The following is a 13,189-nucleotide window of genomic DNA, read 5'->3' on the forward strand; positions in this document are numbered from 1 at the left end:
ATAATATTCCTTATCCTCAAACCTCCTTTGCCTGATATTTATATAGGCATTCCAGATTTCTCTGATTAGTGTTTTTATATTATGTCTTTTTACATCTTTTTACTCTGAATGTATCTGTATCTTTATACCTCACAAATATCATGAGTTCAGTTCCAGACCACCACAATAAAGCAAATATTTCAATAAAGCAAGTCACACTTTTTTTTTTTCTGGTTTTCCCATGCATATAAAAGTAATGTTACACTATACCATAGTCTGTTAAGTGTGCAGTAGCATTATGTCTAACAATACTTTATTGCTAAAAATGCTAACCACCATCTGAGCCTTCAGCTGCTGGAGGGTCTTGCCTTGATGTTGAGTGCTGTGGATTGATCAGGGTGGGAGTTGCTGAAGGGTGGGGTGGCTGTGGGCATTTTTAAAAGAATAAGACAGCAGTGAAGTTTGCTGCATTGATTGACTGACTCTCCTCTCACAAACGGCTCTATGTAGCAGCGATGCTGTTTGATAGCATTTTGTCCACAGTGGAGCGTCTTTCAAAAGCGGAGTCAGTCTTCTCAAACCCTGCTGCTGCTTATCAACTAAGTTTATGTCATATTCTGAATCCTTTGTTGTCATTTCTGCAGTCTTCACAGCATCTTCACCAGTAGATTCCATCTCAAGAAACCACTTCCCTTCCTCATCCGTAAGAAGCAACTCCTCATCTGTTCAAGTTTTATCATGAGATTACAGCAATTCAGTCATATCTTCAGGTTCTACTTCTAATTCTAGTTTTCTTGCTGTTTCTACCACATCTGCAGTTACTTCCTCCACTGAAGTCTTGAACCCCTCAAAGTCATTCAAGAGGATTGGAATCAACTTCCAAACTCCTGCTAATGTTGATATTTTGACCTCTTTCCATGAATTACAAATGTTCTTAATGGCAGCTAGAATAGTGAATCCTTTCCAAAGTTTTTCAACCTACTTTGCCCAAGTCCATCAGAGGAATCACTGTATATGGCAGCTATAGCCTTATGAAATGTATTTCTTACAAGGACTTGAAAGTCAAAATTATGTTTGATCCACGGGCTGCATAATGGATTGTTAGCAGGCATGAAAACAACATTAATCTTGTTGTACATCTCTGTCAGAGCTCTTGGGTGATGTGGTGCATTGTCAGCGAGCAATCATATTTTAAAATGAATCTTTTTTTCTGAGCAGTAGGTCTCCACAGGGAGCTTAAAATATTCAGTAAACTGTTTTGTAAACAGTACATAAACCGTATGCTGTCATACAGGCTGTTTTGTTCCATTTATAGAGCACAGGCAGAGTAGATTTAGCATAATTCTTAAGATCCCTAGGATTTTTGGAATGGTGAATGAGCCCTGGCTTCAACTTAAAGTCACCAGCTGCCTAACCGGAGAGTCAGCCTATCCTTTGAAGTTTTGAGGCCAGCATTGACTTTTCTCTAGCTATGAAGTCCTAGGTGGCATCCTTCAATAGAAGGCTGTTTCATCTACATTGAAAATCTGTGATTTAATGTAGCCACCTTCCTTAATGTTCTTAGGTGGATCCTCTGGATGACTTGCTACAGCTTCTTTATCAGCACTTACTGCTTCACCCTGCACTTTTATGTTACAGAGATGGCTCTTTCCATAAACCTCATGAACCAGCCTCTGCTAGCTTCAGACTTTCCTCTGCAGCTTCCTCACCTCTCTCAGCCTTCACAGAATTGAAGAGTTAGGGCCACGCTCTGGATCGGGCTTTGGCTTAAGGGAATGTTGTGGCTGGTTTGATCTTCTATCCAGAGCACTCACACTTTCTTCCTCTCAGCAATAAGGCTGTTTTGCTTTGTTATCATTCATGTGTTCTCTGGAGCAGCACTTTTAATTTCCTTCAAGAACTTTTCCTTTGCATTCATTTGCAACTTGGCTAATTGTTCAGCACTAGAGGCCTAGCTTTCGGCCTGCCTTGTCTTTCAACATGCCTTCCTCACGAAGCTTGATCACTTTTTGCTCTTGATTTAAAGTGAGAGATGTGTGACTCTTCCTTTCACTTGAACACTTAGAGGCCATTGTATGGTTATTAATTGGCCTAATTTCAACATTGTTGAATCTCAGGGAATAAAGAGACTTGAGGAGAGGGAGAGAGACAGGGGAACAGCCAGTGAGTGGAGCAGTCAGAGCACATGCACATATTTATCACTTAAGTTCACCTTCTTCTGTGTGTGTGGTTCGTGGCACCCCAAAACAATTACAATAGTAACATCAAAGATCACTGATCTCAGATCACCATTAACAAATATAGTAATAATGAAAAAGTTTGAAATATTGAGAGAATCACCAAAATGTGACACAGAGACATGAAGTGAGCAAATGCTGTTGGGAAAATGGCACCAGTAGACTTCCTTGAAGCAGGGTTGCCACAAACCTTCAATTTGTTAAAAAAAAAAACCCCACAATATCTGCACAGGGCAGTACAGCAAAGCACAATAAAATGAGGTATACCTGTATTTAGATGGTTCCTTGCAGACAGCATGTAATTGGTTCTCACTTTTTTAATCCAATCCTGTGGTTTCTGTCTTTTCATTAAGATTTAAACTATTCACATTTAATGATTTGTTCTTTGTTTTTCCTTTGTAAAATTTTCTTGTGTACCATTTATTGTCCTTTGTTTTTGTCCCATCATTCTTCCTGTTTTTCCTGTTTCTTATCTCATTTTGGATTACTTTTTTATTTATGATTCCATTTTATTTCTCTCTTTTTACTCTCTCTCCTCTCTCTCATTATTTATTTATTTATTCATGTTTATTTATTTTTGTGGTTCCTTTAGGGTTTACAGTATAATTCTTTATCACATCTACCTTCATATTTTTATTGCACCACCTCATGTATAATGTAAGCACCTTACAGTATGCCTGTACTCCCTCCCTCATCCTTTATGCTGTTATTCTTATGCTTTACTTCTACATATGATGTCAGCAGAGTATATGTATAATTTTTTTTTACTTTAGCAAATCACCTATATTTTAAAGTTTTAAAAATGAGGGGAAAAAAAATGTCTTTTTATACTTGTCTGTATTTTTACCAGTTTTGTCATTCTTCATTTCTTTGTACAGAACCAGAGTGCTAGCTATCTGCTATCATACTTCTGCCTGAAGAACTTTCTTAATGTTTCTTGTGGTACAGGTTGGCTGGCAAAAAATTCTTTCAGTTTTTGTCTGGAAAAGTCTATTTCTCCTTCATTTTTTTCCGTCCCTTGAATTATAAATTCTGGTAAAATATACATAACATAAAATTTACCATCTTAACCATTTTTACATATACAGTTCTGTGGTATTAAGTACATTCATATTGTTGTGCAGCCATTGCCACCATGCATATTCACAAAACTCTTCATTGTGTAAAACTGAAGCACTGTACCTGTTAAACAGTAACTCCCTGTTCCCCTTTCCCCTCAGCCTCTAGCAACCACTGTTTTACTCTCTGTCTGTATGAATTTGACCACTCTGTATCTCATTTGAGTGGAATCATACAATACTTGTCCTTTTGTGACAGGCTTATTTCACTTAGCATATTGTTCTCAAGGTTCATTCACGATGAGCATATGTTAGAATTTTCTTCCATTTTAAGACTGAATGATACTCCGTTTTATGTATATACCACATTCTGTGTATTCATTTATCTGTCAGTGGACACTTGGTTGCTTCCACCTTTTGATTTTTATGAATATGCTGCTATGAACATGGATATACAAATATCTCTTTGCATCTCTACTTTCAGATCTTTTGGTTATATCCCCAGAAGTGTTACTGCTGAATCACATGATAATTCTAACTCTAACTTTTTGAGGAACTAACATACTGTTTTCTGTTGTGGCTGCATCATTTTACATTCTTATCATCAGTGCACAAGGGTCCCAGTTGCTCTGTATCCTCACTAACACTTGTTATTTCTGTGATTTTGATAGTAGTCATTCTAATGGGTGTGTCTCCTTCATTTTTGAAAGATATTTTTGCTGGGTATAGAATTTTGAGTAAACAGGTTTTTTTCCCCAGTATTTTTACTTAAAGATACCATTCCATTATCTTCTGACTTGCAGAATATCTGCTGCCATTCTTAATCTGTGTTGCCCTGTATGATGTTTTCTTTCTCTCTGGTTGCCTTCAAGATTTTCTCCAATAGCAGCTTGACTATTATATGCCTAACATTTTTTGTTTTTTGTTTTTTCCCTATTGCATTTATCCTGTCTGGGTTTCTCTCAGCTTCTTGGATTTGTGGTTTGTTGTCTTTCATTAATTTTGGAAAACTCCCAGATACAGTTATTTTTAACTATATCTTCTGCTTCATGTGTTTTCTCCTTGGAACTCTAATTATAAATGTTAGACATAATTGTAAAGCTTAGATGTAACCTCAGCTCCCTAATAGGCTCAAGAAAGTTATGATTTTGTAGTTTATGTTGCTTTTCCTCCCACCCTATTTGGATGGGCACAACTTTCTCTTGTGGCTTTCTACATCCTAAGTGAAAGCATAACTGATAAATCAGTATAGGTACAGGCTTTCAAACCTGACAGATTTTAATACTCCAAGGAACCAAATGGAAAGCTATTTTAGACAGAGTGATCAGTGTTCAAAAAGTTAACCCTGGAAGCTCCCCTTACAGGTTTCAAATCATACTTGCTAGTTATGATATAGAGGTTATTGTGGAATAATTTTCCTGGTTCCTTCCTCTCATGAGGCAGGAAACAGTACTATTTCATTGGAGGTATGGATTAGGGTAGTATCTTTGCATGGACCAGGTTTAGTATGTCCTTTCAATTAGGGATTTTTTGATGAGTCTTCAAAGGGCCCACATTAAAGGTTATAGTATATAACATTCTGTAAGTATGTTCCACACTTTGTTTTGTAACAATATGCAAAGGAGAATATTTGATATTCCCTCACAATGTATTTCCTACTCTCTTCTTAATAAATGTTACCAATGGTCTTTCTGTATGTTTGAAAATGTCCACAATATTAAAAAAAAGCAAAAAAACTTTTCTGTATGTTTTAAATTTTATTTAAAAATAAAGGAACTTGAAAAAAATCTCCTTTGCACATATTAGATTTGGGATGCCTATCAGACACGTAAGTAGAAAATGTCATGTGAGAAAGAGGGTGTATGAGTCTGAAGCTCCAGATACACCAGGATTCAAGATAGAATTTGGAGGAATCATTATCATATAAATGGTATCAAACTGAAAGTTCTCACCTGGGGAGATGTCAACATTGAGAGGAAGGGACTGAAAGTAAGTGAGCAGAGACTGGAATAAAACCAGGAGAGTCTGTGACACAGAAGTCAGAAAGAGAACGTGTTTCAAGATGAAGAAAGTGGTCAAATGTAGGAGTATGATGAGGGCAGGGAATTTTAAGTGAGGACTCTGGACTTGGGCAGTAGATTTGGAAATCATCAGCTGGTAAATGGTTTGGGAAGTCTTCACTGTGGACATCTATGGATAGTAGGTAAAGTGAGAAGGAGGCTGAGTGAGGCATGAGAGGTAAGCACAGTGTGTTCATAAAATATTCTGTCTACATATTTGAATTTATGCAGACCAAATTTTCTGTATGTGGGTATCATTAAGTCTCTAAGCACTGGAAATCTGTTTGTTTTTCTGCTCCCAAAGGAGTTTTAAACAAACAAAAATGTTTGTGTTTCTGGAAATCTGAATGATAAGAGCCGTGTATTAGAAGAGCAGCTGACAGTTACCATGACAGTTTGACAGTATTTAGGTTTATGGTAATGCATCTAATCCCTTTCTGAAATCTTCGAATGCCTTTGGAATGAGATATCATTCATGTAAAATTCCATGATAGTAGAGTAACAGGATTTGTGTATCCTGCCACATACCATCAACTGACTAGATACCGATCTTAAAGTCTTTTTATAGAAGCCCTTGCAATAAAGAATCAAATGTAGTTCACAACACTTTCATACGCACTGGGAAAAGCAGAGGTATAAACCAAATGCTTTCATTAAGATCAGCTCTTTGGGAAGGGAGGGGACCCCAGCTTTATCTTAAAACATTATACTGGAAGGAAATTGATTTAAATGGATTCACCATAAAACTAGACAGAGAACCTCATTTTATTCATTGCATTAAGACCCACGCCAACATTGCTTCATCTTTGGCATTTGCTGTATCCTGTTTTGTTAAGTTAAAAAGCAGCTCTTATTTAATGCAGTGATCTTAAATTTTTTCATTGTACATTTTGTTAGTAAAAAGAAATTTCTGAACATCCCCTTTCTCTATATATATCTATGTTTGTTTCTTTAAAGTGACTACAGCTACCACTGTTCTGATATAATCCATGTATTATAAAGAATACACAGAATACGGACGTTTGAAAAGGATGCAGAAAAAAATGAATCATCTTGTAAACTTCCTGACTATATATGCCATGGACAGACCATTTGTCTTTTTCAAGACATGGGGCTTGGATCTTTTCTTTCTGATTATGGTTGTCATGTATCTTTCCGGTTCTTGTGTATGATATCTGAGCAGTTTAAAAGAACTGTAATCAGGATCAGGAGAAAACTTTTATATTCGTGGTTAATATTATTTATCCAGGACCTCATATAATGCAAGTTTCTCTACTCAGAGGAACCATGACTAAGCGAACAAAACCTGTAATATTTTTTATCATTGTTTGTCAGTGCAGTCCATAATTTAAAAGTTTGAAATCATAATGGTTAACTTAAAAGTTTTATTATGAACACTAATTTTAATACACTTGTTTTTCTTTCAGATGACATCAAAGTATCAGTCAACGATTTTATCATCAAGGCAGCAGCTGTTACCCTTAAAGTAAGTAGCAAACCCCAAATAATTCTGGCTTCCAAAGTAGTCTCACATCTTGGGATTTTATATAATAAATAGAACTCTTATTTTTAAGTCACAAAAATTTTATAATTTTAATGCTAAAAATATTCTGTTATTTAATCTCACTCAGTTTTGCAGGTGGAGAAACTGAGAATCACAGAGGCTTACAACTAATTACAGCAGAATAAAGACCATTTATTCCACAAATACTAATTGATCCCCTAGCATGTGCTAAATACTAGAGATATAGTAGTGAGCAAAAGCCTACATATTTTCTGCTCTCATGGGGCTTATATTCTAGTTGGGAGAGGCAAACAAATACATATGTCAGATAGCGAAAGTGCTGAGGAGAAAAGAAAGCAGGTTAAGGGAACAGAAGAACTAGAGGTGTTATTTTCAAAAGTTAGCCGAGGAAGGCTTCTCTGGCAGGATGATAATTGCGACAAGGCCTGTGGACAGAGAGGGAGAAAACCACGTAGAGGTGTGGTAGAAGATGCTCCAGGCAGAGGGAACAGCAAACACAGGCTGTGAGGAGTGGATCGTGTCACCCAGAGACACGGTGCTGGGGATCAGGTGTGCCTGGAGTGGAGTTAGTGAGAGTAGGAGGGTAAGAGATGAGATTAAACATAAAAGAAGAGGGAGAGGGGCTAAGGGGGTCCCGAAGTACACGAGGCCTTGGTGACAATGGGAAGGAGGAGGAATTTTATTACGAATGAGAAGGAAGTCTTTGGAGGGTTTTGAGCAAAGGATTAACATGATCTGACTTAAAACTTTAAAAAGAAAAAGGAGAGCCTGCTGCGGCGGTTGTGTGGCACACAGCTTGCGGAGAGGCAAGGGTGGAAGTGGTTACATTTCAAAGGCAGAACCACCAGGGTTTGCTGGTGGATTGGATGTGGAATGTGAGGGAAAGAAGGACAAGGGTTTTGGTCCAAGCAGTGGGAGGAATGGAATTTCCCACGTACTAAGACTGGGAGAGGAGCAGGTTTGAGGCAGGGAATCTAGACTTCAGTTTTGGACAGATTAAGTTCAGGAAGCCTCATAGTGTCCCAGCGGGGTGGCAGGAAGGCAGGTGAACGTCAGAGCCTGCAGTTCAGCGAGGTGTCCGACTGGAGATGTAAATCCAAAGCCCAGGCTTCCTGAATCCCTGCTCAGCACCATTTGCTGTCATGGCTTCTTTCTATAACTGTGCTATTTTCTGCATCACTGCTTACTAAGTGCTGTATTTAAAGTATTTTTATAAGGAATTTATTTTTAGTTCTTGGAGAGTACGACTATAGAGAATTTTAAAGGCATGCCTTTTCAGTCGTTTGGTATCTCAGTGTTCATATGGTTTTTCTCTTTTGACCAAATAATGTTTTGATTTATATTAACCATCTTCTAGTTATGAATCATTCTTGCCTTCTTCAAGTGAGTCTCTAGTGGTCCATTAGCTATTTGTTAAGATTTCATTTTATAATTTTGTTATCAGAAACCGTAAGTAATTGTAATTTAAATTGTGTGCTAGGTTTTTCAGGCTTCTCTTTTTTCTAAATCATTTGCTTCATAAAATGAATTTGGTTGTATTTTTCCCTTTCCTTTCTCTGTGCTTGTTTCAGTATTACAAAGATTTGTATTTCTTGAAGTTTTATAGAATTCACCAGTAAAAATATCTAAGCCTAGTTCTATTTTGAGGAAGGGGCCTTGGCAGCTTTCCCATTTTTTTCCCCTATAATTATCAAGCTGTTTGGTTTTCAGCTTTTTCTTGAATCAGTTTTAGAAATTTACATATTCCCAGGAAATCATTCATCTCACCTGAATTTCCAAACTTATTAGCCTAGTTATTTGAATTTGTTTCTTATAATTATTTTAATGTCCTCAATGCCTGGGTTTTTTCTGAACTCTGTCTCACTTTTATTATTGCATATTTGCTTTATCAGTCCTTTTACATTGTTTCATTATGTGTTCCCTCCTTCATTTCCCTAGGTTTATTTTGGTTAGAAATATCTTGTTAGAAAACTTGAATGTGTAATTCATTATAATTATTTTTTATTAATAAGAAAGTTTAAGATGAATTTTCCTTTGAATACAACTTAGGCTTTATCCTAGAGGTTTTTGTTACATAACTTTCTAATTAAATTTGTTTGCCAGACATTCTTCATTTGTGAGGGTTTTTTTGTTTTGTTTTGTTTTCTTCTTTTATTTCATTGTCCATGAAGAATTTAAAATCTTCTGGGAGATTAGGACTTTATTATTTTGACAGAGTGGCATTGTTGAGTGAAAGAGTTGAGCCTCGAAAGAAGAAGTGAAAATTACAATTGAACAGTGGTGAAATGGAAATGAGTGTAGCATAAGAGTGAGAAGCCTGAGTAAAGTGGAAATTCATCTTAGGGGAGTGGTCAGGAGTAAAATTAGATTGGATGGAATCAAATTGTGGATTGCCATGCTTAAATGACATGCTGGGAGGCTTGGATCTTACTCTGCGGAAAGCAGTGAATTTTTGAGAAGAGAAGTTAGTTTTTGATTTCTGTTTTTCAGCATCATTTTCTCCTGTGATGTCTGGCAACATTATCAGTACACACTGTTTCCAGGCATTTAGTCATCTCCTCTGGTTTTTTTCATCCTCAGTGTAGTTGTATGTATATTAAATATATACGTGCTCCTGTATAGTATATAGCATATGTTTATGAAGCCTAGGAAATCTCTCTTAAATAGGGAAGTCATTTATCAAGGGCCTGCTGATATTTATTTCCCAGGGCTGCGCTAGAAAGGCAGGCTTCCTCATGCCTTAGAAGGAATGTGGTTGGATGTCACTACCCCTCTGCCCTCCCCTCTCCTCCTCGAGGTCATGTCGGTCATCATATGAGACAGGAAGGTTAACACACGTTAACTACTTCCTAGCAATTAGGTTTAACAAAGGAAGCCCTTTTCTTAACCATGATATAAAGAGATCAAAACATGGGTACGTCATCAGAATTTCCCCAAGCTTGCTTCAAAAAAGGTGGTATGTTTAATTATTCTTCCCAAACGTACAAGATATTTAATGTAGAGGTCCAAACCACTTTTTTCAAATCGAAGTTTTATTTATTTCCTTCAGTCTAGCTATATTCACTTTCAAAACTACATAATAATGTTAGTTATTTTTCCGTAACAACCTTGGTCTAAAGCTACTTCTTTAGCAACATTTTTCTCTACTTCTGCTTTCTAGCAAATGCCGAGTGTTAATGTAAGCTGGGATGGAGAGAGCCCAAAGCAACTGCCCTTTATTGACATTTCAGTGGCTGTGGCAACAGATAGAGGGTTAATTACACCAGTCATCAAAGATGCTGCTGCTAAGGGTCTGCCGGAGATTGCTGACTCTGTGAAGGTGGGTTAGCACACGCCGCCACACTGTGAGATAGGTGTGTGTGCGCGTGCGTAATGTACATTTTTGGTATTTCCAAGTGCTTATCAATTACGTATATAGACTTTTAAGTTTTTTAATCCAGGTACAACCCATTTTAAGAACATTTAACATTTAAAAATTCAGAAATAACATGCGTACAAGCTAGGGCCAGCTGTGTTCAAGTTGGCTGCTTTGTTTCCCAAAGTCTATAATGCAACTTTAGAGATGGTATTTTAGATAAATTTTAAAGTTAAAGCTGAAACTATAGCTCTATCAAAGTGGTAATGGACAGACCTCACTTTTCACAGCATTTTATTCTTAAAAGTTTATTCATTTCCTCTCTACAGTCAAGACCACTAGAAGTGCTTGGTATTCCAGAAGCAAAAACGCTTTCTTTTTCCTGGGGTCCAATATGGAAGAGTCAGCTCTCACCAAAACATCACATTGAATAGGCGGAACGCAGGCAGTAGGCCAGCTTCAACAGTTTTAAGAGGCAGAGGCAAAGTTTAGCTCATTAGTACCCAGTAAATTTTTTGAATGAATTAGTAAGGCATGTGATATATTTTAGAAATATTTGCTAGTCAGCTTGTATTATGTCTTGTCAACTGTGGATGGTTCAGGAAACACGAGCTTTGATTTTTAAGCTCACATTCCCAGGAAATACCAGTGAGAATTAGTTACTTTCAAAACCAGTGATCCTCATCAGAATCTATTCTTATTCCACACTGTTAGGAGTTCGTTGACAGGAATATCCTGCTGATGTTTTGGGTCTATAGAGATTTTCTTAAAGTGTATGACGTGTGCTTGTCATCTGTTGTTTTTTTTTTTTAATGAATATGTTTTTTATTTGTTGTAGCCTGGTAACTCATCAGGATGTGTTACGATCATCTGCCTTTAGAGAAATGCCTTTTAAAGTTCATGTGATGTGTGCTTGTTCAGATCATGTGAAGTTATTATATTGCTTAAGGCAGGAGAAATGCATTTGTAGATTGTCCTCTCTACTTCTAATATTCCAAGCACTATACAAGTCTAAATTCATCTTTTATTTTTTTCATTCTGGATCTAAATAGTTTTATAAGTAACTATATGCAAATAATATAAATCTGTAATTGATTCATTTGGCAGTAAGTCACAGTGATTTTTAAAGAATGTTTTATTTTTCAAAAATTAAATCATCTATGGTTCAAAATTAAGCAGTTTTCAGTGGGGATTGTAATTGTACCTTTGTTAGCTATACAATACAGAATATTAAGTAAACCCCAGATTTATATCATCTACCCAATGACAGTAGCTTATCTCTACTCTCCCCCTCATAAAGTAATTCTTCATTAATTTTTCGTATGTAATGACTCAGTCTCTGTCCCCTTGCTTTTGAAGCATTGAAAAATAAAAATTAAGATGTGTGGTTAATTGCAAGTAGAGGGAAATTCAACTACTTTTCCTCATGTAGCTCTCAGAGTGTTATCTGTCTTTCCCTCTGTAAGTTTTTAGACATCAGTTTTGTCAAGGGTGATATGAAATTACTACATTTTTACATTCCTTGTAGCAGGGTAGACTAGCTCACAGGAAATGTTTTAGCTATAGGATCAAGACCAAAAAAAAAAGTTCATTTTCTAGGGCTTTGTAATTCCATTTCTGAGAATTTATATGAAGGAATTCAAAAGAAACAAATGAACCAAATTACAACACTAGGAAAATGACTAAATTGTGGCAGATGCAGTATTTAGAATATTGAACAGACATTTAAAAATCAGTTGCAAAGACTAACAATACAGAAGATGCATATAATATTGAAAAGTAACTATAAAATTCTCTGTTTTTTTTAACAACTGTTTGAAGTTATATATATGTTGTGGGTAAAAAAATGAAATGAAATGAAATGAAAATCGATGTGTTGGTTGTGAGATTGTTGCCGTTGAATAATTTATTTAAAAGCTACTAGAGTAACAAGAAGGGCTCTTCTAATACTTTGTCTTACAAGAAAAAAATTTATAGGCAAAATGGAAAATTTCACTGTATATATAAAAAACACTGAAACATTCTGCATAGTGTACAAGGTAATTCCAATATTTGAAGAATTTTTAAAGGGAAATGATTTTTCTAGAGTTCTGATTCACATGTGTGTAGCTTCTTGGATTATCTGTGCTCTAACTTACTCATTTTTTTAAGTGTGTTAGAGAAAATTATATATATATAATTTTTTTTTAAATATATATACATATGTATGTATATATAGTCTCTTAATAAAGTCAAGTCAAGGCATATCAAAGATGAGAGTGTACCCTATAAAAATATTTTTAAGTGACAAAATCAGCCATATAATGTAGTGTTGGTTGTCATGCTCTGTTTGTATTTTTCTCAGGCTCTATCAAAGAAAGCTAGAGATGGAAAATTGTTACCTGAAGAATACCAAGGAGGATCTTTTAGGTAAAATTTAAACTTAATTATTTGTAGCATCAAACAGACATAAGACTTATGAAGTCCTTGTTAACCTGTTTCATTTATTTTCTGAAACATTTCTTTAAAAATTTAAGCTAAATATCATACTTTATTTAGACAAGAGAATATGTGAAAATGTTCTTCAGACTAGTTAGTCTTTCTTATGAATCAAAGCTAGTAGGAAGCCATTAGGGTTAGCTAGTTAACCCATTTAGATGTTCATAGAATGACATTCAGGGTCTGACATACAATAGATTTATAAACGTCAACTATTTTTTTTCTACTTGTGATTTATTTTAAGGTCCTTTGGGGTAAAATATTAACACATAGACCCTTGAGTTATTATCAGCTCTATTTTTGTTTAAGTATAACTTACAGTACAGTACACTGAGTGTAGCTGGAATGTTTTATAAAGTGAAGAAAGCTGTGTAACCAACCAAAGCAAGATAATGAACATTATCTGCATCCCATAAGCCTCCCTTTACCCTTCCTAATTCTCACCCGCTTGAGGGTGGTAACCATGATTCTGAAAATTATCACCAAAGTTCTTGTTT

The 13,189-nt window shown here is 35.9% G+C and overlaps 1 protein-coding gene across 3 annotated transcripts in view; it reads left to right on the forward strand.

Moving 5' to 3' along the window:
* Nucleotides 1-13,189, forward strand: part of PDHX (pyruvate dehydrogenase complex component X) — a 197,194-nt gene that overhangs the window by 58,508 nt on the left and 125,497 nt on the right. For all 3 annotated transcript variants that reach the window (XM_036859962.1, XM_036859961.1, XM_036859963.1), the window contains exons 8-10: nt 6,762-6,820; nt 10,020-10,178; nt 12,559-12,623. In XM_036859962.1, coding sequence (XP_036715857.1) covers nt 6,762-6,820; nt 10,020-10,178; nt 12,559-12,623 — 283 coding nt within the window. The remainder of the gene's footprint in view (nt 1-6,761; nt 6,821-10,019; nt 10,179-12,558; nt 12,624-13,189) is intronic.

Source organism: Balaenoptera musculus, chromosome 8 (genome assembly GCF_009873245.2).
Source record: "Balaenoptera musculus isolate JJ_BM4_2016_0621 chromosome 8, mBalMus1.pri.v3, whole genome shotgun sequence".
In the NCBI taxonomy this organism is placed as follows: domain Eukaryota; kingdom Metazoa; phylum Chordata; class Mammalia; order Artiodactyla; family Balaenopteridae; genus Balaenoptera; species Balaenoptera musculus.